The sequence below is a fragment of the Megalobrama amblycephala genome, linkage group LG20, assembly GCF_018812025.1.
Source record: "Megalobrama amblycephala isolate DHTTF-2021 linkage group LG20, ASM1881202v1, whole genome shotgun sequence".
NCBI classification, from domain to species: Eukaryota; Metazoa; Chordata; class Actinopteri; order Cypriniformes; family Xenocyprididae; genus Megalobrama; species Megalobrama amblycephala.
Genome location: NC_063063.1, coordinates 18117102 through 18139397, shown reverse-complemented (window position 1 = coordinate 18139397; position 22296 = coordinate 18117102). Strand labels below are relative to the sequence as shown.

At 39.7% G+C, this 22296-nt stretch overlaps 2 protein-coding genes and 1 pseudogene across 2 annotated transcripts; 1 reads left to right on the top strand and 2 right to left on the bottom strand.

Annotated features, from left to right (window-relative positions):
• Nucleotides 1–272: 272 nt before the first annotated feature.
• LOC125255835 (extracellular calcium-sensing receptor-like) lies at nucleotides 273–5904 on the bottom strand. The gene is made up of 6 exons (XM_048171340.1): nucleotides 5670–5904; nucleotides 5230–5518; nucleotides 4240–5049; nucleotides 3847–4071; nucleotides 3488–3611; nucleotides 273–1187 (listed from the first exon to the last, which is right to left on the bottom strand). Exons 1-6 carry the CDS (start codon nucleotides 5870–5872, stop codon nucleotides 286–288), a joined length of 2553 nt encoding a protein of 850 aa, XP_048027297.1. The 5' UTR covers nucleotides 5873–5904; the 3' UTR covers nucleotides 273–285.
• A 1645-nt stretch (nucleotides 5905–7549) lies between these two features.
• On the bottom strand, nucleotides 7550–11646 carry LOC125255815 (extracellular calcium-sensing receptor-like). Its single transcript, XM_048171316.1, has 6 exons — nucleotides 11334–11646; nucleotides 10836–11124; nucleotides 9703–10512; nucleotides 9309–9533; nucleotides 9009–9132; nucleotides 7550–8881 (listed from the first exon to the last, which is right to left on the bottom strand). The coding sequence occupies exons 1-6, from the start codon at nucleotides 11531–11533 to the stop codon at nucleotides 7980–7982; spliced, it is 2550 nt and encodes an 849-aa protein (XP_048027273.1). The 5' UTR covers nucleotides 11534–11646; the 3' UTR covers nucleotides 7550–7979.
• Nucleotides 11647–12212: 566 nt separating this feature from the next.
• Nucleotides 12213–14580, top strand: LOC125255829 (annotated as a pseudogene).
• The last annotated feature ends 7716 nt before the right edge of the window (nucleotides 14581–22296 follow it).

Here is a 22296-nt window from a genome sequence, read left to right as displayed (position 1 = left end):
TTCCTTTCTACAACAGTAGCACAACCCATGACCATATACATTGTATTATTTAGAAAGAAGGTAAATTTGTTTTAGGACATGATAGTTTTGTGGTGTATAAGTCTCATGTTATTTTAAGTATATACAAGTTTATACAGTCTGTTTCCTATGTCCCTATATGAAGATATCACATTAGAATAAACATAACATCATATTAGATGAGATATGTTGATTTATGGTAAAATTATATTTTAATTCAAATTCAACATTTTTTGGACACTTTTTCATGTTCAGCTTTCCATTACGTCATTTAATAACTTTTCCCATGAGATGTTGTTTGGTGTTCTTCTCAGGCTTCAGTAAAATAATGTAACATTTGGGGGCAAACAAGCAGAGGAGCAGGCCAAAACTGGATGCTAAAATAGCAAAAATCTCCACAGCAGTTGTGAATTTACCTGGCTGGCTGACATATGCAGGTACAAATGCCAGCCACACTGCACAAAATATAAGCATGCTGAAGGTGATGTATTTGGCCTCATTAAAATTGCCTGGCAACTTTCGTGCTAAAAATGCCAGAAAAAAACAGACACAAGCCAAAACACCAATATATCCAAGTACACTCCAGAAGGCCAGATCAGAGCCCACACTGCAATCCAGGATGATCTTGGACTGTTGATATTTAGTGTTTTTATTGGGGAAAGGTGGGGATACTACAAGCCAGACAGTACATATGACCACCTGAACTAGAGTGCAGCAGAAAATTATGATTCTCTGCTGTGTTGGGCCCAACCATTTCATTATATTGTTTCCTGGTCGGGTAGCTGTAAAAGCTGCCAGCACCACTAAAGTCTTGCCCAGGATGCAGGATATGCAGAGGGAGAAAGTGATGCTGAAGGCAGTGTGTCGCAGCATGCAGGACCAGGATGTGGGCTCCCCAATAAACACCAAAGCACATAAAAAACACAGAGTCAAGGACAACAGGATGAAGAAACTGAGCTCTGAGTTATTCACACGGACTATAGGGGTTCCTCTGTTGTACAGAAATATCACCAGCACTGTGACAGTCAGAAAGGCTCCCACTATAGCTATCACAGTCAGGGTGATTCCCATTGCATCATGGGAGAGAAACTCAACTACTTTCGGGACACACACTGTTCCGTTTGCATTAGACCAGTAGTCTTCAGGGCATGACAGACAATCTACTGAATCTAAAAAAAAAAAAAAAAAGATCAGAAAAAAGGTTAATAATAATAATAGTAATAGTAATAGTAATAATAATAACAGTGCATGTGAGAGATTTAAACAATTCACTGATTCTTGAGATAAGGGACAAAACATGTTTTATATGTTAAAAAAATAAAATAAAAACTAACACTACATTATTAAAAAATTATATTTTTGTAGACAAAGGTTCCAGATAATGAACGATGTAAGGAAACAGGTTTTTATTACAATGTTTTTTTTCTAAAAATTAATGTTTATTCACTTAATTTGTGTCAGCTCCGTCAGACACATTATAAAGCACGCCAATTTAATTAAATCTATCCAAAAACAGTGTAAAGACTTCAGTTATGTAATATTGGTGTTCTTTGTTCTGTTTTCACACTATTATGAACAATCCAGCTCCTAAATTCTCCTCCCTCCTTTTAATATTAAAGGGTTAGTTCACCCAAAAATGAAAATTCTGTCATTAATTACTCACCCTCGTGCCGTTTTACACCCGTAAGACCTTCGTTAATCTTCGGAACACAAATTAAGATATTTTGGTTGAAATCCGATGATGCTCTGAAGCTTCCTGAAGGTGTGTTTTGAAATCGGCCATCACTAAATAATTTGTTATTTTGTTTTTTTTGGTGCACCAAGAATATTCTCGTCGCTTTATAATATTAATATTGAACCACTGTACTCACATGAACTGATTTAAATATGTTTTTAGTACCTTTATGGATCTTGAGAGAGGAAATGTCATTGCTCCCTATGCAGGCCTTACGGAGCCATTGGATTTCAACAAAAATATCTCAATTTGCATTCCGAAGATTAACGAAGGTCTTACGGGTCTGGAATGGCATGAGCGTGAGTAATAAATGACAGAATTTTAATTTTATCTTTAATCATATATCACCAATGTTCTTAGGATAATAAAACATATCATGAATTTTTATTGATGTTCTAAAATTTTTACACAATAAATTGAAAAATGGATTAGACATTTCTTTCAAAATTAACAAAAACCTTCACTTGACGGTGTTAAATACTGATGGAGTTGAGGTCCAGCTGGGGCCAAATATACAATATATTTAAATAGAATCATGAAATAACATTAGAAGAATTCCCCATATGCAAAAAAAATAAAAAATTAAATCACATTATATAGACTTTTTGAAAGTACTTGTCTACTATCAGACATAAAACCTGATAGAGTTGATGTCTGACAGAGTTGACAAAATTTAATGTTTTTCCACTTTAACCACATGTTGTACAGTGGAACATTTTTGTTTTCCCCTCAGTTGTAGGTGCCTTAATAAAAATATAAAAACATTTGTGAAGACACAACTTTGATAATATAGTAATTTTGAATAATAATTTTTAATTTGTTGCATTTTTAAATACTTTGTTTGGCAGATTTACATTGTGACCTCATGCTGAGGACAGGTTAAATTACATGTGTTTCCAAACTGAGTGTGCTTTTAAAATAATACTAAAGAAATTATTTAAAAGTATAAGCAATGAATGCCCCGAGTATACAAATTTCCTAGATGTAACTTTTTAAGTATGTTTATTTTGTTGATATTCTTACAGTTTAACATAAATAGGGCTTTTGTGTTTAGGACATGTTTTGTATGTATGTATATATATATATATATATATATATATATATATATATATATATATATATATATATATATATATCTGTGTTTTTTGCTTTCAATAGGATACAAAGTGTCATCTTTCAAATTCTGTCCATTTTAACACAAAATTCAAACAATAGTGCCATTTTGACGCTTTGTAATGTGGAATAACAGATTGATGTATAGGCACCTCACTTCAATCAGCAGCGCTGAGCATGAGTGAATGCGATCATCCCTTCCTCTTTACTACTAGTTACAGAATAAAGATGAATGAACATTTGTAAGTATGTTGAAAGATACAGTACAACTTACTGAAATGTATCATATCTTGTGTAATCAAACACAGTTTGAAAATCAGTGTTTTAACTGCGGAAAGATGTCAATACATCTTGTAAACAACGTTATGTAGCACACAACTTGTCCACAACTTATTAGTTCGCTAGAGAGAAATGAACTCTTTCGCTAAATATATGCACTATATTAGCCTATATATTATTTATAATTTACTTATCCTGTTAGTGATGTCTTAATTATTTAATGTATGTTTAAATAAATACGTCATGAAAACGAGTTATGACAGCTACTGTGCAAATGATTGTTCAACAACGAATTGCAGAAACATAATTTTTAATTAGATATAGAAGTTATTGCAAATCTACCTGTTTCATTACTGATCTTGCCACTCTCACATGGAACACAGTCAAAGCAGCACAGAGGTTGCCCACGACGGGCAGCCGTCCTAAATCCTGGGGCACAGCTATTACTACACACAGAGACAGGTACCTATGAAAAAAGTACATATAATCACACATTTTAAATATGAGTAAATATATTTTAGTAATGTATAATTACATTTTCTTTATGTTTTCCTCAGTTATACACAGCATACATAGCAAATGTTTCTGATAGAAAGCAGCAAAATACAGTATATAATATGCTAATAGGGGCTCAAGGACAACATAGTAAGTTATTTTAATAGAACAACAGATGGCAGTACAGTGCACAGTCAACACCTTGCCTTGTTCTGTTGGTTAGACCACATAATGGCCTTCTCCTTAATCACCAGTTGTCTCCCAGAGTGCTGAGCACCATCATAGAGGCCCACTTTCACAAACTGAATATCTCCACTTGAGTGTTTTTGCCAGTTTATCAAATCATAATATGGAACTGAGTCTCCTTTATCATCAAAGTTGACATTTTCACCAGATACTGAGAAGGAAACAGCCTCAAGATAATGCTGAAGCTTTGGAGTGCATAAAAGAAGGAACAGAAAATACCAGATAAATTACACAATTACATTTGCCATGAAAAAAAAGTAACCTAAATTTAAAATGTTCCAAGGATAAGATGAAATATGATTTAAATTAATTTATAATTCACTAGTTCTCCTCAGACCTTAAAACAGTTTTACCTGCCATGGAAACACGTTGTTGAGGTTTGCACATGAGGAATTCTCAAATGGTCCATTTCCAGGCCTACAGTCAATGAGATTATGTAGAGAATGAGCAAAGGCATACACTGCTTTATACACATTGTAGGTCACACGAGGGCTGGACGTGTTCATGTAGGCAGCGTGTTCTTGTCTGAGAGTTTCTTTCCCTGTGCAGGAGGGCAAATGGCTGTTCAAGCTGGATGTGGAGGGGGAACAACCATACAGAGCCTCCCACAACTCCTTAACTTGGGGGTTAGAAGGGTACCTTTCGGGGGTCACTGTTTTGAGGTAATCCTGAAGACCTGGGATGTGTCCTTGACGTATTGCAAACCCAACTGTGCCATCTAAGAATGGATATGTTTCTGCTAACACTGAAGCTGTTACCCAAGCCTCACTTGCAATCCACTGAATTCCTGTGATATTTTGAGTAACAAACTCTCTCAAAAAAGGGTAAAATTCCCCTTCTACTGAAAAAACAACAACAACCTTAGCTGTGGATTCCTTCATTACTTTAAGAATCTTTAGGACTTTTTCCTGTTTGTAGTCTTTAGGGATGATTTCATGATAGGCCAAACAAATGTTAGTATTTTCAATTTCTCGCTTTAAGCCTTGCAAAGCGAATTTGCCATAATCATTTTCTTCAATGACTACACCAATCCATGTCCAGCCAAACTTCTTTAACAGCTGTGCAATAGCTTTGACCTGGTAATCATCATTGGGAACTACTCTGAAAAATGTTGGGAACTGCTTCCGATCACTTAGGCAAGAGCAGGTTGAAAAATAGCTTATCTATAAAACAGAAAAAAAAGAAAAGAAAAAAAAAAACCTTTATTACCATAAAACACATAAAAAATAATATATACATATTAAGCTTACGTCTCCAAGATACAGAACACATATAAAAAATAAAAATAAATAAAAATAAATAAATTTTAAAAAAAGAAAAAGAAAAAGAAAAACACTTATTACCATGGGTATTTGGAAGGGTTGCACAGTTCTGGAAAGAACAATAGATTGTGAAGATCCAGATTCCCCTATTAATCCTAATAAAGGGCCAGCCCCAGAGCACATTGAACTCTGAACAACATCCTGTCCATTCAGTACTTCCAGGACTGCTTTCTGAGCCGTAACAGGAGTGGAGCAAGAGTCAAAAATCCTGTAAGCCAGTGTATGATTTGACAGGAGATCTTTTCTATTATTTATCTCCTCCACAGCAAGCTTCATAGAAAGAGCCCAGCGGAAAGCTCTTGGATCAAACCTGCGTTTAAAGTCACAAAAATAACTTTGTAACATTGCTTTTAGAACATTAGTTTGGCATCAGATAGGTTTTGGCAAATGGATTAAACATTAAACAGCAGATAAAATATTGAATTGCCCACAAATGTTTGGAAAGTAACAAATATCCTTACCCTTGACACTGTGCTGCTAAGGGTCTTTTTATATAGTCTGTTGATGGAAGTTCTACTCTATAATGCAAAGGAAAAATCCCTCCTATTGTGAGGTCTCCATTATTCATGAACACTGGCAGATTAAAGTCATCCTGTGGAGAGCAGGTTGAAGTCAGAGCTGCACTGGAAAGGTGAAATACAGAGACAAAAATGTAAATCATCATTCTATCAAGCTCCAAAAACCAACAAACAAACAAAAAACTAAGAGAGCTTAGAGATGTTTCTATTTCACAAGGTTTTATATTGTTAGCCACCTTGCATATCATTATGAATGACGTCTCTTTGGGTTACAGAATATGTTAAATAAGGTGGAGTGTAATAGCACCCATGATGCAGCAAAAAATAAATGAATATGTAAAACCTAATTTAAATATGATGCCTATCAAAGCTTAAAGCTACATTATGTAACTTTATTTTTTTTATTTTTATTTTTTTTAGAGTTTTGAGTAAAATGTAAATAGTGAGCAAGTACATCATAAAACCATCTTCCAAACCATGTTTTTGCCTTACCCTAAATCTCTATGAGCCTATATTTATTTATATTTTAGAGTTGTCAGGACAGATTTCAGTAAATTGCATACTTTCATTATTTGTCTATGTGTATTTACACCATAAGGTCATGCTACTATATGAGATGTAACTAGCTTAGCCACAACAAATGAACTCTGGACCGAAATGGCTTCGTAAGCAAAACGGGAAAGGGACATACTCGTAGTAAAACACAAATCAACATAATTTAAACCATAAACCAGTAAATACTTTGGTCTATTTGCTTTGGGATTACAAATTTAAGAATCTGTTTAAAATCTGCTGATCCTACTTCCTGACATAACTTTACATGAAAAATTAAGGTGAACTGCAATGTATTGGGCATTCAAGGTGAGCACAATGGTATCAGTTTACTGATTAGATAAATATAGTTTCCAGTGAGGGGGTTCTGCAAGCCTCTGATCTTCCTAATGAGAGACAAACTATGTGTGAAATTAATGTTGACAGAGTACCCCCAAATGGAATAAACAGCACCTGGTCATGAGAACTAAGACTATTGTCTTCAGAGTCGGGGGTTCTTTTCTATATTGTTTTTAGATGCTTTTGTTTTAGTGGTCACTTCTAAGGCTGTGTGTACGGTCAACACCTTTATGGACTGCCCACAGAATGCCTATAAAATACAATGTACAGCTCCCTTAGTCAGACTTGGTTACTGCAGCGACCAACAGAACTTTCTCAATATTGCTGAAGATACACAGAGACTCCTGGTTTCTGCTTCTGAGCCTTGCCAAGTTATAACATATTTATACCGGATGTAAACAAGGCTTATAACTGTACACAGCAAAATCCCCAGAGTTAAATAAACTCTGTACATATGGTCCCTCTCTAAATAGCGTTGAAATAACACTGAAGCAGAGTTAAATTTAATGAGATAATTAAGCAATTAATTAAGTAGAGATTGCGCATTAGTGATGGACACCTGCTGTTAACAAGCAGAATCACTGAAGGAATAAGAAAAAACACAAGAACTACAAGTGACTTAAGTCACAGCCTTATTAATTGCTTAACTGTCTCTTTAACTTTAACACTATTTAGAGAGGGACCATAATGTACTCTTAGCAGAGTTGATTTAACTCTGGGGATTTTGCTGTGTAGGTGAATTGTGGTGATTTAATTATATAAATCTTATAAACCTTATGTCAGTAGCCAAAAATCTAAGTATGCGAAACTAGAAGTGATAATGACATACAGTTATGTCTGTATTCCCTGTCCTGAGGAGAAATGGCAGGCTTCTTTCTTTCGTATGTCAAACACAGGTCTCTATGCTATTTGTCCACATTAAAAGTCCAAAATGAAATACATGACAGGCTTTATTTGAATAAGATTTTGCAACAGCAGGATAGCAGTTTTAAATGTAGACTTTTAAATATATATATATTCCACTGCATTACATAAAATATTAAACCAAGTGTCATCAGCAAGCAAATCAAAGTGTTGGTCAAGTGACCAATTACTTTTGAATGCCTTATAATATTAAAGACAGAATGAAAATGTTTTTAAAGACATGTTTATACGCAGTTGTAAGTTGTAAATGTATGTATATATTAACATTTAAAATATCATAAATGTATTGTCTTATTGTATCATTGTAAGATTAAAATATTACAGATTAATAGCTATAATTTCCTTAATATATCTTCTTAAAATCTCTTGTATAGTTCTTTGTCATATTCATTTAGTCCCAAAAATTGTATCCATGCAATAAGAAAAAAAAAAGTTTTTTTATTTTTTAAGCTTTCCCATTAAATGCTGCTTGGTGTTCTCTTCAGGCTTTAATAAAATAATGTAACATTTGGGGGCAAATAAGCAGAGAAGCAGGCCAAAACTAGAAGCTAATATAGCAAAAATTTCCACAGCAGTTGTAAATTTGCCAGGTGAACTGACATATGCAGGTACAAATGCCAGCCACACTGCACAAAATATAAGCATGCTGAAGGTGATATATTTGGCCTCATTAAAATTCCCTGGTAACTTCCGGGCCAGAAAAGCCAGAAAAAAGCAGACACAAGCCAAAAGACCTATGTATCCCAACACACTCCAGAAGGCCAGATCAGAGCCCACACTGCAATCCAGGATGATCTTGGACTGTTGATATTTAGTGTTTTTATAGGGGAAAGGTGGGGATACTACAAGCCAGACAGTACATATGACCACCTGAACTAGAGTGCAGAAGAAGATTATGATTCTCTGCTGTGTTGGGCCCAACCATTTCATTATATTGTTTCCTGGTCGGGTAGCTGTAAAAGCTGCCAGCACCACTAAAGTCTTGCCCAGGATGCAGGATATGCAGAGGGAGAAGGTGATACTGAAGGCAGTGTGTCGCAGCATGCAGGACCAGGATGTGGGTTCCCCAATAAACACCAAAGCACATAGAAAACACAGAGTCAAGGACAACAGGATGAAGAAACTGAGCTCTGAGTTATTCACACGGACTATAGGGGTTCCTTTGTTGTACAGAAATATCACCAGCACTGTGACAGTCAGAAAGGCTCCCACTATAGCTATCACAGTCAGGGTGATTCCCATTGCATCATGGGAGAGAAACTCGACTACCTTCGGGACACACACTGTTCCATTTTCATTGGACCAATAATCTTCAGGACATGACAGACAATCTATTGAATCTATTAAAAAAAGAAAGAAAGAAAGAAAGACAGAATTACTAAAACATGATTTATATTTTATAGTTTTATTACTTTATTACTTTATATTTTCTTGTCAACAGGAAAACATACAATAGGTTACTCTCACCTGTCTGATTACTGATCTTGCCAATATCACATGGAACACAATCAAAGCAGCACAGAGGCTGCCCACGACGAACAGCCTTTCTGAATCCTGGAGTACAGCCGTTACTGCATACAGACACAGGTACCTATTTTTTTAAAAAGTGCATTGATTCATTAAAATTGTATTGAAGCACAGACATGTCACAAACATTTTTCTTATTATACTCAATGTTTTAATACTAATAGGGGCTCAATGACCACATAGTGACAGTTATTTTAATAGAACAACAGATGGCAGTGCAGTGCACAGTTAACACCTTGCCTTGTTCTGTTGGTTAGACCACATAATGGCCTGCTCCTCAATCACCAATTTTCTCCCAGAATGCTGAGCACCATCATAGAGGCCCACTTTGACAAACTGAATATCTCCACTAGAATGTCTTTGCCAGTTTATCAAATCATATGATGGGATTGAATCTCCCTTAATATCAAAGTTAACTTCTTCTCCAGAAACAGAAAAGGAGATTTCCTGTAAATAATGCTGAAGCTTTGGAGTAGAAAAAAGCAACAAGAAAAGAAAAATGAATGAAGGGGTAAGGAAGGGGAACATTTATTAAAAATTATATTTAGTTTTAAAAAGACACTACATCTTGTGCAAAATATAATTACTATTCTGTCTGAAAACCAGTTCTCATCAAACCCTAAGGAACTTTTACCTCCCATGGAAACACATTGTTTAGGTTTGCACATGAGGAATTCTCAAATGGTCCATTTCCAGGCCTACAGTCAATGAGATTATGTAGAGAATGAGCAAAGGCATACACTGCTTTATACACATTGTAGGTCACACGAGGGCTGGACGTGTTCATGTAGGCAGCGTGTTCTTGTCTGAGAGTTTCTTTCCCTGTGCAGGAGGGCAAATGGCTGTTCAAGCTGGATTTGGAGGGGGAACAACCATACAGAGCCTCCCACAACTCCTGAACTTGAGGGTTAGAAGGGTACCTTTCTGGGGTCACTTTTTTGAGGTAATCCTGAAGACCTGGGATGTGTCCTTGACGTATTGCAAACCCAATTGTGCCATCTAAGAATGGATATGTTTCTGCTAACACTGAAGCTGTAATCCAAGCCTCACTTGCAATCCACTGAATTCCTGTGATGTTTTGAGTCACAAACTCTTTTAAGAAAGGGTAAAATTCACCCTCTCCTGAAAAAACAACAACCACATTAGCTGTGGATTCCTTCATTACTTTAAGAATATTCAGGACTTGTTGCTGGGTATAGTCTTTAGGGATCATTTCATGATAGGCAAGACAAATGTTAGTATTTTCAATTTCCCGCTTTAAGCCTTGTAAAGCAAACCTGCCATAGTCATGGTCTTCAGTGACCACGCCGATCCATGTCCAGCCAAACTTCTTTAATAGCTGTGCAATAGCTTTGACTTGATAATCATCACTAGGAACCACTCTGAAAAATGTTGGGAACTGCTTCCTATCACTTAGACAAGAGCAGGTTGAGAAATAACTTATCTAAAAAAAAAAAAAAAAAAAAAAAAAAAAAAAACAAGAAAGAAAGAGAGAAAGAAAGAAGCAGAAAAAGCAACAAATGTTAGCCAACTTTGTAAATATTTAACAGAAAAAGAAAATGTATAGACATTACACAAATACCTCAAGAGTAGTTAAACTAATTTCATTATAAGACATCATTATAAGTCAATCGCTGGAAGTTCCAATGCCACCTTCATAAAAGTTAGGACTTAAAAAATATATAAGAATATATAGAATAACAGGAAAACAAAGTTTCAAAACCAAGGTGTGTTTTTCTTTTTTTTTTTTTTTTTTTTTTTTTTTACCATGGGTATTTTGAAAGGCTCCAGAGTTCTGGAGACAACAATGGATTGTGAGGATCCAGATTCCCCTATTAATCCTAATAAAGGACTAGCTCCAGAACACATAAAACTTTGAACAGCATCCTGTCCATTTAGTACTGCCAGGACTGCTTTCTGAGCCGTTACAGGAGTGGCACAAGAGTCAAAGATACTATAAGCCAGAGTATGGTTTGGTAAAAGGTCTTTTCTGTTGTTAATTTCCTCCACAGCAAGCATCATAGTGAGAGCCCAGCGGAAAGCTCTTGGATCAAACCTGCATAAAAGAAAAAAAATAAATAAAATAAACCAATTTTATATATATATATATATATATATATATATATATATATATATTTTTTTTTTTTTTTTTTTTTATTATTATTTATTGGAAAAAGAATGATAAAAAAAAGAAGTAAATAATAGATTAAAAAATACAGGTTAGGAAAGATGTTAAAAAACAAACCATATAAGACATGTCCTTACCCTCGACACTGTGCTGCTAAAGGTCTCTTTATGTAGTCTGTTGGTGGAAGCTCTACTCTATAATGCAAAGGAAAAATCCCTCCTATTGTGAAATCTCCACTACTCATGAACACTGGCAGATTAAAGTCACCCTGTGGTCTGCAGCTTAAAGGTACAGCTGCACTGGAAAGGTGAAATACAGAGACAAAAATATGAATCATTATCCTGTTAACCTCCACGAGAAAAAAGGTAGAGAGATGCTTCTCTTACCTTCGATTTTATATGTTAGTCATGCATATCATTATGCATGACGTCCTTCTGAGCTATATATCGTATCAGGGGCACTATGTTCTTTCCCATGATGCCTCAAACTGAAACTATTAGCGTCTGTGCTAGACATATTATACTGTATTTAATTACAATATCAATAATGGTTTATTTAGTAGGATTGTCAGTCAAATTAATTACATATGCTATATATATATATATATATATATATATATATATATATATATATATATATATATATAGATAGATAGATAGATAGATAGATAAAAAGCAACTGCAGAATGCTTAACCTAGAAGTTTATATACATTTAATTCCATTATGTTGTGTCTTCACATAATTGATGGTATATTATTAGTGTACCATCTAAACATACTAAATGTAAAATAATTAGACAACATTTAAGTTAGGCCATCTTAAGTGTCCATGTTACAGGTCTGATCCACCAATTGTTTTAAAAATATATTTACAGTGTTTACAGACCATAGTAAAATAAGCACCAGAATAGTTTAAATGAACAAACAGAGATAAAAAAAAAACACATTTAAAATTATTATGTGACCACTTTATTGAACCAGAATTGCATTAAATATTACAAATATTGCAATCAAATATTGAATGTGTAGCAGGTGTGCATTATCATTGGTTAAAAGAAGTGATTAAATTCACAAGGGCTTGGTACATTAAAGATTGACAGCAGGAGGGGCATATGCTTTTGGTTTGCTTGTTTCAGGTGAAAAGTTAAGGCCATCCCTCAATTGCAGATTATCTATATATTCTGTACCCATTAGATTAAGTTGTGTCAGTTATGGCACGGCTTTATGCAATATTGCTTACATTTTGGCCTCTGTGTATTGGTTTGCAGAGACAGCATAAAAGCAAGGACAACTGTGTCTTTCAGGGAGATGAGGATACATCAAGCTTTTACCAGGGGGGAGATGTGGTTTTGGGAGGGATTTTTCCTTTGCATTCCAGCCCTATATCATCATTGTTTTCTTTCAGGACCAAACCTAACCCAACCGTGTATAAATTGTACGTCATGCTTTCATCATCTGAAAGTTGTTGTAAACCTAACCCAACCATGTATAAATTGTACGTCATGCTTTCATCATCTGAAAGTTGTTGTGTAAAACAATATAAATGTTTAGAAATTGCATACATTTTCTTTGTTGTGTTGCAATTATGTGTGTGTGAAATCTGTTGCAGCTTTACCCCTCGAGCACTGAGGTGGATGCAGACAATGATCTTTGCTGTAAGAGAAATTAACCAGCGGCAAGACCTTTTGCCAAATCTTTCTCTGGGCTACCACATCAGGGACAGCGGTGATGACATAGCTGTATCTGTAAAGAGGTCTCTTCTCCTAGTCAATAGACAGCCAGAGAGGGCAGTGGACAAAGCTGTGAAGACACACAAAAGCAGCCGAGCCCTGTAATTGTTAGAGATGCTGCATCAGGAATATCCATGGCTGTTCTGAGAACTCTAGGCTCCTTCAAAATACCCTTGGTAAAGCATTTAACATTATTCATTGTTGCATTTCCTTTTTGGTAATGAAGGCTGTAATGTTGTATTAATTTAATGCTATAATATTGTTTGATTATATTAATGATAGATATGTTAATCATATGTAATTCATCTATATTTTTATATTTTAGGTGAGCTACTTTGCATCCTATTCCTGTCTCAGTAACAAGAGAGAGTTTCCAGCATTCATGCGAACAATGCCAGATGAACTATTTCAGATTAAAGCTTTAGTAAAACTTGTTCATTATTTCCAATGGACATGGGTCGGGGTGACCGGTGTGGATTCAGACTATGCTCGGTTTGCCATTCAGCTCTTCCTGAAAGAGTCACAAAGATTTAATATTTGTCCTGCTTATGTCCACTTTTATCCTGTTGTACTGATGCAAGATGCAGTGGAGGAGCTTGTGAACATTTTAAAAACCTCATCTGCTACAGTCACAGTAAACTTCTCTGGGGAATCAGAACTACATAGTATACTAAAAGAGTGCAGACGGCAAAATGTTACTCATCTTCAGTGGATTGCCAGTGAGGCCTGGGCTACATCAAAAGTCCTCTGGGAGGATTTTGATGATCTGTTAAAGGGAACATTAGGTTTTGCCATACGTAGAGCTGATATCCCACATCTTAGCAGTTACCTCAGAAGAGTAAATGTTTCAGTTGCTCAGACTTCCCATTTTCTCTCTGAGTTTTGGGAAGAGACTTTCCGTTGTCAGCTGAATGGGTCCTTAAATACTCATGCTTATGGAGAAGCGGCACAGAACTGGCCACCCTGCAATGGCAGTGAGAGTCTGGATGATGTGTACACCCCTTATTCAGATGTGTCACAACTTAGAGTGTCCTACAACGTTTACAAGGCTGTGTATCTCATAGCAAATGCACTGCATGACATGAGCACTTGTGTCCCAGGAAAGGGCCCTTTTCAGAACGGGACATGTGGGAGTCTGAATCAAATTCTCCCATGGCAGGTGTGTGTTACTCACCGTTTTACTTTCTCTGCATTTATAGCGCTGATAAGGAATTATCAAACAGTATACAAGTTTTAAAGCAATGCAAATATAACATCTATGTATAAGTATTTCCATCCATGTATTTGAATGTTTCCTTTGCATCATCCTTTCTCCCAATCTTCACCTAAGCTCCTGTACTACATGAAACAAACACATTTCACAACATTAGGGGAAGAGGTCAGATTGATCACAACGGTGATCCGATTGCATCCTATGATCTGATGAACTGGCAAAGAGGGTCTGATGGCTCCCTTCAACTAGTGAGAGTGGGATTCTATGATGCCTCCCTCGAAGAGGACACAGACCTAATAATAGATGAGCCAGTAATTATGTGGCCAATGCGTATGGCTGAATGTAATAAAATCCAGTTTTGTTATTTTAAATGGCAATGCACTATTGATTTCTTTTTGTACTTAAACTTTATATATAAAACTTTGGACACACTTTAGTTTAGGGCCCAATTCTCACTATTCACTAACTATTATCTACAATGCTTGCCTCAGTAAAACCCTAATTACTGCTTAGTTAGTTTGCCCATATAATCTTTAGGGTATTAGATTAGCTAATTTGGCTTGCTGTCCACTGAGGAGGGGCTCGATGAAGCAGCTTCAATTCGAGCTCTGATATACCCCCCACAGTGAATAAAATATAGGATATGATTACATAGGGCAAGGTACCTGAGATGAAGGTGGAGTTTGGGGAGGTGGAGGGATGCTGGAACAGCTGAGCATGACGAGAGGTAAGCAGCTGCTTATATACTCTGGCTGTTGATTGGAAGATTAGATGGGCTCGCTCCTCCCTAAATTACATATAGGAACTTCACTAATAGTTAGTGAGGTAGCTGTTAAGTTTAGGTATTGGGTAGGATCAAGGGATGTAGTACAACTCCTTAACTTGGGGGTTAGAAGGGTACCTTTCGGGGGTCACTGTTTTGAGGTAATCCTAAAGACCTGGGATGTGTCCTTGATGTATTGCAAACCCAATTGTGCCATCTAAGAATGGATATGTTTCTGCTAACACTGAAGCTGTTACCCAAGCCTCACTTGCAATCCACTGAATTCCTGTGATATTTTGAGTAACAAACTCTCTCAAAAAAGGGTAAAATTCCCCTTCTACTGAAAAAACAACAACTACCTTAGCTGTGGATTTACTTTAAGAATCTTTAGGACTTTTTCCTGTTTGTAGTCTTTAGGGATGATTTCATGATAGGCCAAACAAATTTTAGTATTTTCAATTTCTCGCTTTAAGCCTTGCAAAGCAAATTTGCCATAATCATTTTCTTCAATGACTATACCAATCCATGTCCAGCCAAACTTCTTTAACAGCTGTGCAATAGCTTTGACCTGGTAATCATCATTGGGAACCACTCTGAAAAATGTTGGGAACTGCTTCCGATCACTTAGGCAAGAGCAGGTTGAAAAATAGCTTATCTATAAAACAGAAAAAAGAAAGAAAGAAAAAAAAAACTTTATTAGCATGAAACACATAAAAAATAATATATGCATATTAAGCTTATGTCTCCAAGATACAGAACACATATTAAAAAAAAAAAAAAAAAAAAAAAAAAAAAGAAGGAGAAGAAGAAGAAGAAAGTGAAAAACACTTATTACCATGGGTATTTGGAAGGGTTGCACAGTTCTGGAGAGAACAATAGATTGTGAAGATCCAGATTCCCCTAATAAAGGGCCAGCCCCAGAGCACATTGAACTCTGAACAACATCCTGTCCATTCAGTACTTCCAGGACTGCTTTCTGAGCTGTTACAGGAGTGGAGCAACAGTCAAAAATCCTGTAAGCCAGTGTATGATTTGACAGGAGATCTTTTCTATTATTTATCTCCTCCACAGCAAGCTTCATAGAAAGAGCCCAGCGTGTCACGGTTCATGGGTTCACTTACTCACCCTCGTGTGGTTGTGGTGTGTGTTGCCTGGTTACTGATTGTGTGGGTGTCACCCACCTGATTGATTGTGATGTGCTGCCAGCCGTGTCTTGTTCTGTGTGTGCTTTATCTTGTGCGTGTCTACATGGTGTCTTTGTCAGTTCGTTGCAGGTTGTCCCACTGTCGTGTTCTGTGTTTCACTTCCTGTTATCCTGGGGTTCTGGACCTTCGTCTTGTGCCCACGTCTGGGTTGGATTATTCCTTGGCTTCTGATACCCGTTGCAGCCCTGCGCCACCCGGTTCATCTGCTTCAACACACCACCGCGTCAGCTCATCTTTGTGACTGCAACGACTGCCCTTTTGGAGTGAAGTTATTGTACAGCGTATTCTGTCAATAAATCCTGTTTTACTTGCACTTGGATCCTCTCTCTGTGTTCATTTCCTGACAGAACGAACTGACCCAGATGGATCCAGCAAGGTCGTCGGATCTTCAGGAGTATTTGAGCAAGAGCGCTCAACGGATGGATGCTTTTACATGCTTTTACATGCTTTTCTTATCTGTCAAGTTTGGATTTGTTTTAATGATCTTTCCACCTTCTTTTCACTGAGATATGTCACATAGCTGACAAATGCATTGTTCTATTTGTTTAATGGTTCGGTGAAGAAAGTACTATCCAATCTGATACCCATAAATTCTGCAAATTCAGCCACAAGACAAGACAAAGGAAAAGTTTGCCCGCCAACTTTGCACCTATGTCATTGGCTATTCCACCTCAAGGAGGTGTGTCGGCTTGTCTGTCATAAAAGAGGAGTACCAGGATTTTCCTGTGTGTTCTCCCGATTGCCCTGAATCATCCCTCTCCCACTCACGCACGTCTCTCCCGGACGTCACGGCGATGCGCTTCCATCGCGCTCATCTTTCGGGACCACCATCTCCAGCAAGACTAACTTTCCAGTCCTCGGTTCAAACCTTCCCGCGGAAACGGAAGAAGCCAACGAACCACAGCCGCACTTCTACGAAACTCAGCACCTAAACTATTGCAAATACCGTTTCTTAATCTTAGATAATGAAACTGATTTCCATGCTGGCTTTCAAGGACTGTTTGTAAGTTTTGGCTATTTGTCTTCTCTCTTTCCCTTTCTTTACTTTCACTTCTGTATATATGTATCCACCCTGTGTATAGCCGTATAACTTTTGTAGTATTAATTTTACATATTAAATACATTATATCCATGCTTTTTGTTCTTTTGCTCATTCAACAAAAACCAGGTCACTTTAACGTTTCGATTCTAATACAATCACTTTACGTTTGATGCTATCATAGGAATTTATCCTCGTGGCCAGAGGATAACATTTCCGTTATAATAGTCTGTGGAAAACTTACCGGTTTGCTGGACAAACTGATAGTTTCTCTAAATAATTATTAAACCAGAACTAATCATATATGTAATTGATTATAATTTGTTGTAATTAATTCACAATATATGTTTAATTCCCCCTTGGGTCGGTATGTGCATTATAATTAATCATAAAGCTTTATGATTTATTATATTCATATATTTAACCCATAAATTGATTAATAACTGTACAATTTTGCTACATAGTAAAACGCAAATCAACATAATTTAAGTTCACAAAACAATGTTTATGTTGGTAAAAATGCCAATACATAAACCAGTTAATACTTTGGTCTATTTGCTGAGGGATTACAAATTGAAGAATCTGTTTAAAATCTGCTGATCCTACTTCCTGACGTAATTTTACATGAAAAATTAAGGTGAACTACAACGTATTGGGCATTCAAGGTGAGCACAATGGTATCAGTTTACTGATTAGATAAATATAGTTTCCAGTGAGGGGGTTCTGCAAGCCTCTGATCTTCCTATTGAGAGACAAACCATGTGTGAATGTTGACATAGTACCCCCAAAAGGAATAAACAGCACCTGGTCATGAGAACTAAGACTATTGTCTTCAGAGTTGGGGGTTATTTTCTATATTGTCTTTAGATGCTTTTGTTTTAGTGGTCACTACTAATGCTGTGCGTAAGGTCAACACCTTTATGGACTGCCCACAGAATGCCTATAAAATACAATGTACAGCTCCCTTAGTCAGACTTGGTTACTGCAGCGACCAACAGAACTTTCTCAATATTGCTGGAGATACACAGAGACTCCTGGTTTTTGCTTCTGAGCCTTGCCAATGTGGCAGGATGAGTCATCTTATTGGTTGGTTGGAGTGTAGTTGGTAGACCAATTAGGTGATAGTAGCTGCACTATTTAAGGACCTTAATTTGACGGGTAGGTATGCTTTTGACTTGGGGCGCTTCTCTCTCTCTCCCTGGCATTTCCGTTCTGTTTCCCATTCAGGTATGTAGAGTTCTTGGTGGTGTAGTGATGCATATATTGCGAGGCTAACATGCGCTATTTATAGTTTAGAGCGGAGCTGGTGGGGTTTGGCATTGCGGCAAGTTGTGGCAGAGTCCACTTGCAGGTGTGTTTTAATGCGTAATTTGCCATCATCTTAGTTGTGGTATTTATTGCATTTTGCTCTCAGTAATTGCAGCGAGGGCAGGTGTGTGTGAATGCTGGTCGCCAGGTGCGCCGTTGGCACAGGGGACAGGGGGGTCAGGACCCCCGCAGTTCCCTTATCGAGTCGGTTTCTCGACATTACGTATGAGGAAAACCCTTTTCCTCTAAATGCTGAAGCCTGATTGAATCACTCTATTACTTTGCAATAGCCAATGGCGTCCGAGCATTCGCCTGATTGGCTGGCACAGCCACTATATAAGCAATGTCGGGTGCCAAAATACCTTTCTTCTTCACCTGGAGCCTTGTTTCGCCATTGATCTGCGCGATTAGAGTGGACGACGCAGTTAGCGATCCCCTCTTGTGTTCCGCATGTGTGGTGGGCCCATCGACTTTCCAGATGCACACAAAGATTGTGTGCTGTGTCTGGGTCGCGCCCATGCTGAGGAGGCGTTGGAAGGATCGGATTGCCGAGCCTGTGAGGAATTGCCAATCAAGATCCTTTGTGCTAGGCTGGCCATTGTTCGCAGCGGTGGCCCGCTGACTCCTGCATCTCCTCCGCCCGCCGCCTTTGAGCCAGCAGACTGCAGGTTACTCCTTCGGGAGGCTCTACCGACGGGGCTGACGTCGGCCCAACCCCCACGTCGCCCTCAAACACCGGAGGCCCCACTCATCTATGTTGAAGAGACTTCCCGCCCACCGTCAGAAGTGCGGGAAATGGTCTCGTTTGGCTATAAAGAGGATGACGTCATGTCTACGAGTGTCTCTGACCCGGGTGCCTGGTCGGAGATCCCTTCAGAGGCTAGCTGCACCCTGACTTCTATGGACGCGGAGCTGATGAGCATCCTCAGGGAGGCTTTGGGAGATTTGGAGTTGGACTGGGCAGCCCCTGAACAGCCCTCTAGACGGTGGATGGACGGGTCTTTCCTCGGCGCGAGCCGCCAAACGGACGCTTCGCAGACACCCGCCCCTTTCTTCCCTGAGCTCCACGAGGAGCTCACTAATTCATGGTGCTCCCCTCATTCAGCCAGAGCCCATCTACAAGGGACTCAGCTTCTCACGACAGTGGAGGGGGCAGAGAAAAGAGGGTACGCACAACCGCCTCCCGTCGAGGACGCCGTCGCGGCTCATCTATGTCCATCCCGAGGCTAGAAAACCGCCTCACTGCCTTCAAAGCCATGTCGAGTCACAGCTCATATTGCCGAAAAGGCATATATCTCTGCAGGACACACAGCATCTGCCCTCCACACGATGGCAGTCCTGCAGGTATTCCAGACACGACTGCTGAGGTCCCTGGATGAAGAAGGCCCAGACCCAGAGTCACTCCGCAAATTGCGGACAGCAGCTGATCTAGCCCTGGCCACATCTAAAAAGGTTGCCCAGGGAATCGGCCGTAATATGGGCAGCCTCGTTGTTTTGCATTCGTCACCTGTGGCTGACGCTTACTGAGATGCGAGATGCAGAAAAGAAACAGCTGCTCGACGCCCCGGTGAGCCCGCAGGGTCTCTTTGGAGCCGCAGTGGAGTTTTTTTCTGAAAAGTATTCAGAAGCACTGAAGCAGTCGATGATGCTACCGCACCTCCTCCCTAAACAATCTAACGCTCCCCCCAGGTCAAGGTCCAGATCGTCGTCAGCTCAGCGTTCGACTGGATATGCTGGTCGCACTCCACCCGCGAGCGCGGGCTCGCACTGCAAGCCTGAACCACCGCTTCATCGGAGGCAGTTTAAAAAATCCCGCTTCGGAGCAAAGCCGGCCCCTCGTCAGCAGGTGCGGCCTGCAGAGAAGAAGGAGCAGCGTTCCTGATGTTCGTGCCAGGAGGAAGAGGGCACGGTCCGTGTGCAACATCAGAGTTCACTCGGTGGCCAGAAGAAAACCCCGAGAATGCATGTTTAAATGTTATGTTGAAACCGATGTGTTCTGTTGTAATAAACATAAAACATTACATGCCTCACCAAAAGAGCTCTTTTCCTCCCTTCACTATTACCAGCCACATAAGCGAAACTTCTCCCTCGGGGGATGTTTGGCAGAGCGGAAGCTCGGGGCAACCCGAGTTTTCAGGTGCAGATGTTCCCGTGCGACGCGCCGCGGATGCGTCACCTGTCACTCTTTTAAGGAACGGTGTTTCCCCGGCGACTGGCGCACAGCCCTCACCGCAGAGAACACTATCGAGTCACCTGAGCGCATGGGCAGTGCTCCCGTCAGCGTCAGATTGGGTGATAAACACTATAAAGCGTGGCTATACTCTTCAGTTCGCTCGCAGACCACCTCGCTTCAGCTGCGTTATTATGTCAGAAGTGTCAGCACAGAGCGCCCCGCTGTTACGGGCAGAAATCTCCTCCCTTCTAGCCAAGCAGGCAGTAGAGATAGTACCCGAGGAGCAGATGAAGTGCGGGCTATACAGCCGTTATTTCCTTGTCCCGGGGGCATGCGTCCCATTCTAGATCTAAGACCGCTGAACAAAGCACTCGCGAAACGCGCGTTCACGATGATTACAGTGAAGCAGATCCTTGCGCACATTCAGCCCGGGGACCATTTCATAGCGGTGGATCTGAAAGATGCTTATTTCCACATCCAGGTAGCCCCTCATCACAGGTGCTTACTGCGATTTGCATTCGAAGGTGTTGCATACCAATTCAAAGTGTTGCCGTTCGGGCTGGCGTTGGCTCCCCGTACGTTCACGATGTGCATGAATGCGGCGCTGACACCCCTGCGACTCGATGGAATGCGCGTGCTAAACTATCTCGACGACTGGCTGATCATCGAGGAGTGTACTCGAGGAACACAAACACAGGCTCCTCACCCATCTAGAGTGTCTAGGTTTGTCTGTGAACATGCAAAAGAGCACGCTTCAGCCCTGCCAGTCAATTACTTTTCTGGGTATGGTTTTGGACCGTGCACGATGATCGCGCGCTTATCAGAGCAGAGAATCCAATCCATTCACAAGACACTAGCCTCGTTTGTGCACGGCAAAGCGGTTCATCTGAAAACGTTTCAAAGACTGCTTGGTCTAATGGCAGCTGCAGCCTCCGCCTGCCGCCTGGGCTTGCTGCATATGAGGCCGTTGCAACTCTGGTTACAGGACCGAGTCCCGCCACAGGCGTGGAGAGAGGGGATGGAGCACCTTGTCATAACGCGTTCATGTCTCCAGGCTCTGACACCTTAGTTCGGCACAGCTATGTACGAACGGGGTACTGCGATGGGCAGGGTGGTCAGACAGATAGTGGTGACCACGGACGCGTCGCTGTCAGGAGGTGACCTCCTCTGTGACGGCAGACCAGCGTTCGGTGTATGGACAACAGACCAGAAGCGCTGACATATAAATTGCTTAGAGATGGAAGCCGTTCCTTTGGCGCTGCAAAATTTTCTTCCGTTTGTGAAAGACCACCATGTACTGATACGAACGGACAACACGGCGGTGGTGGCGTACATCAATCGCCAAGGAGGAATGCACTCGTGTGCCCTGCAGGGCTCAGCAAGATGCCTGCTCTTATGGGCAGATCGGGTACTTCTCTCGATTCGAGCAGTCCATGTACCGGGCAGTTTGAACCATGGCGCGGACATGTGGCAAGTCAGTATGGAGTGAACCAGTTATCCGTTTCACAGCATGTATTGCACACGATAACGGAAGCTAGAGCGCCTGCAACGAGGCGCCAATATGGCTTGAAATGGAAAGTGTTTGCGAACTGGTGCGCTAGCAGGCATGAAGACCCGATAAGCTGTGATATCCCGGCTATTTTGACCTTTCTGCAGGAACGTCTGGATGC

What these genes read in the sequence shown, in the direction of transcription:
- LOC125255835 (XM_048171340.1), bottom strand. Translation starts at nt 5,872, where the DNA reads ATGATGATTTACATTTTTGTCTCTGTATTTCACCTTTCCAGTGCAGCT. An exon ending in TTAGCAGCACAGTGTCAAGG is followed by an intron (nt 5,519 to 5,669) that starts GTAAGGATATTT and finishes CTTTAAACGCAG; the next exon opens with GTTTGATCCAAGAGCTTTCC. An exon ending in GGTCTAACCAACAGAACAAG is followed by an intron (nt 3,612 to 3,846) that starts GCAAGGTGTTGA and finishes CTTTTTTCATAG; the next exon opens with GTACCTGTCTCTGTGTGTAG.
- LOC125255815 (XM_048171316.1), bottom strand. Translation starts at nt 11,533, where the DNA reads ATGATTCATATTTTTGTCTCTGTATTTCACCTTTCCAGTGCAGCTGTA. An exon ending in TTAGCAGCACAGTGTCGAGG is followed by an intron (nt 11,125 to 11,333) that starts GTAAGGACATGT and finishes TCTTTTATGCAG; the next exon opens with GTTTGATCCAAGAGCTTTCC. An exon ending in CAAGATCAGTAATCAGACAG is followed by an intron (nt 8,882 to 9,008) that starts GTGAGAGTAACC and finishes TTTTTTTAATAG; the next exon opens with ATTCAATAGATTGTCTGTCA.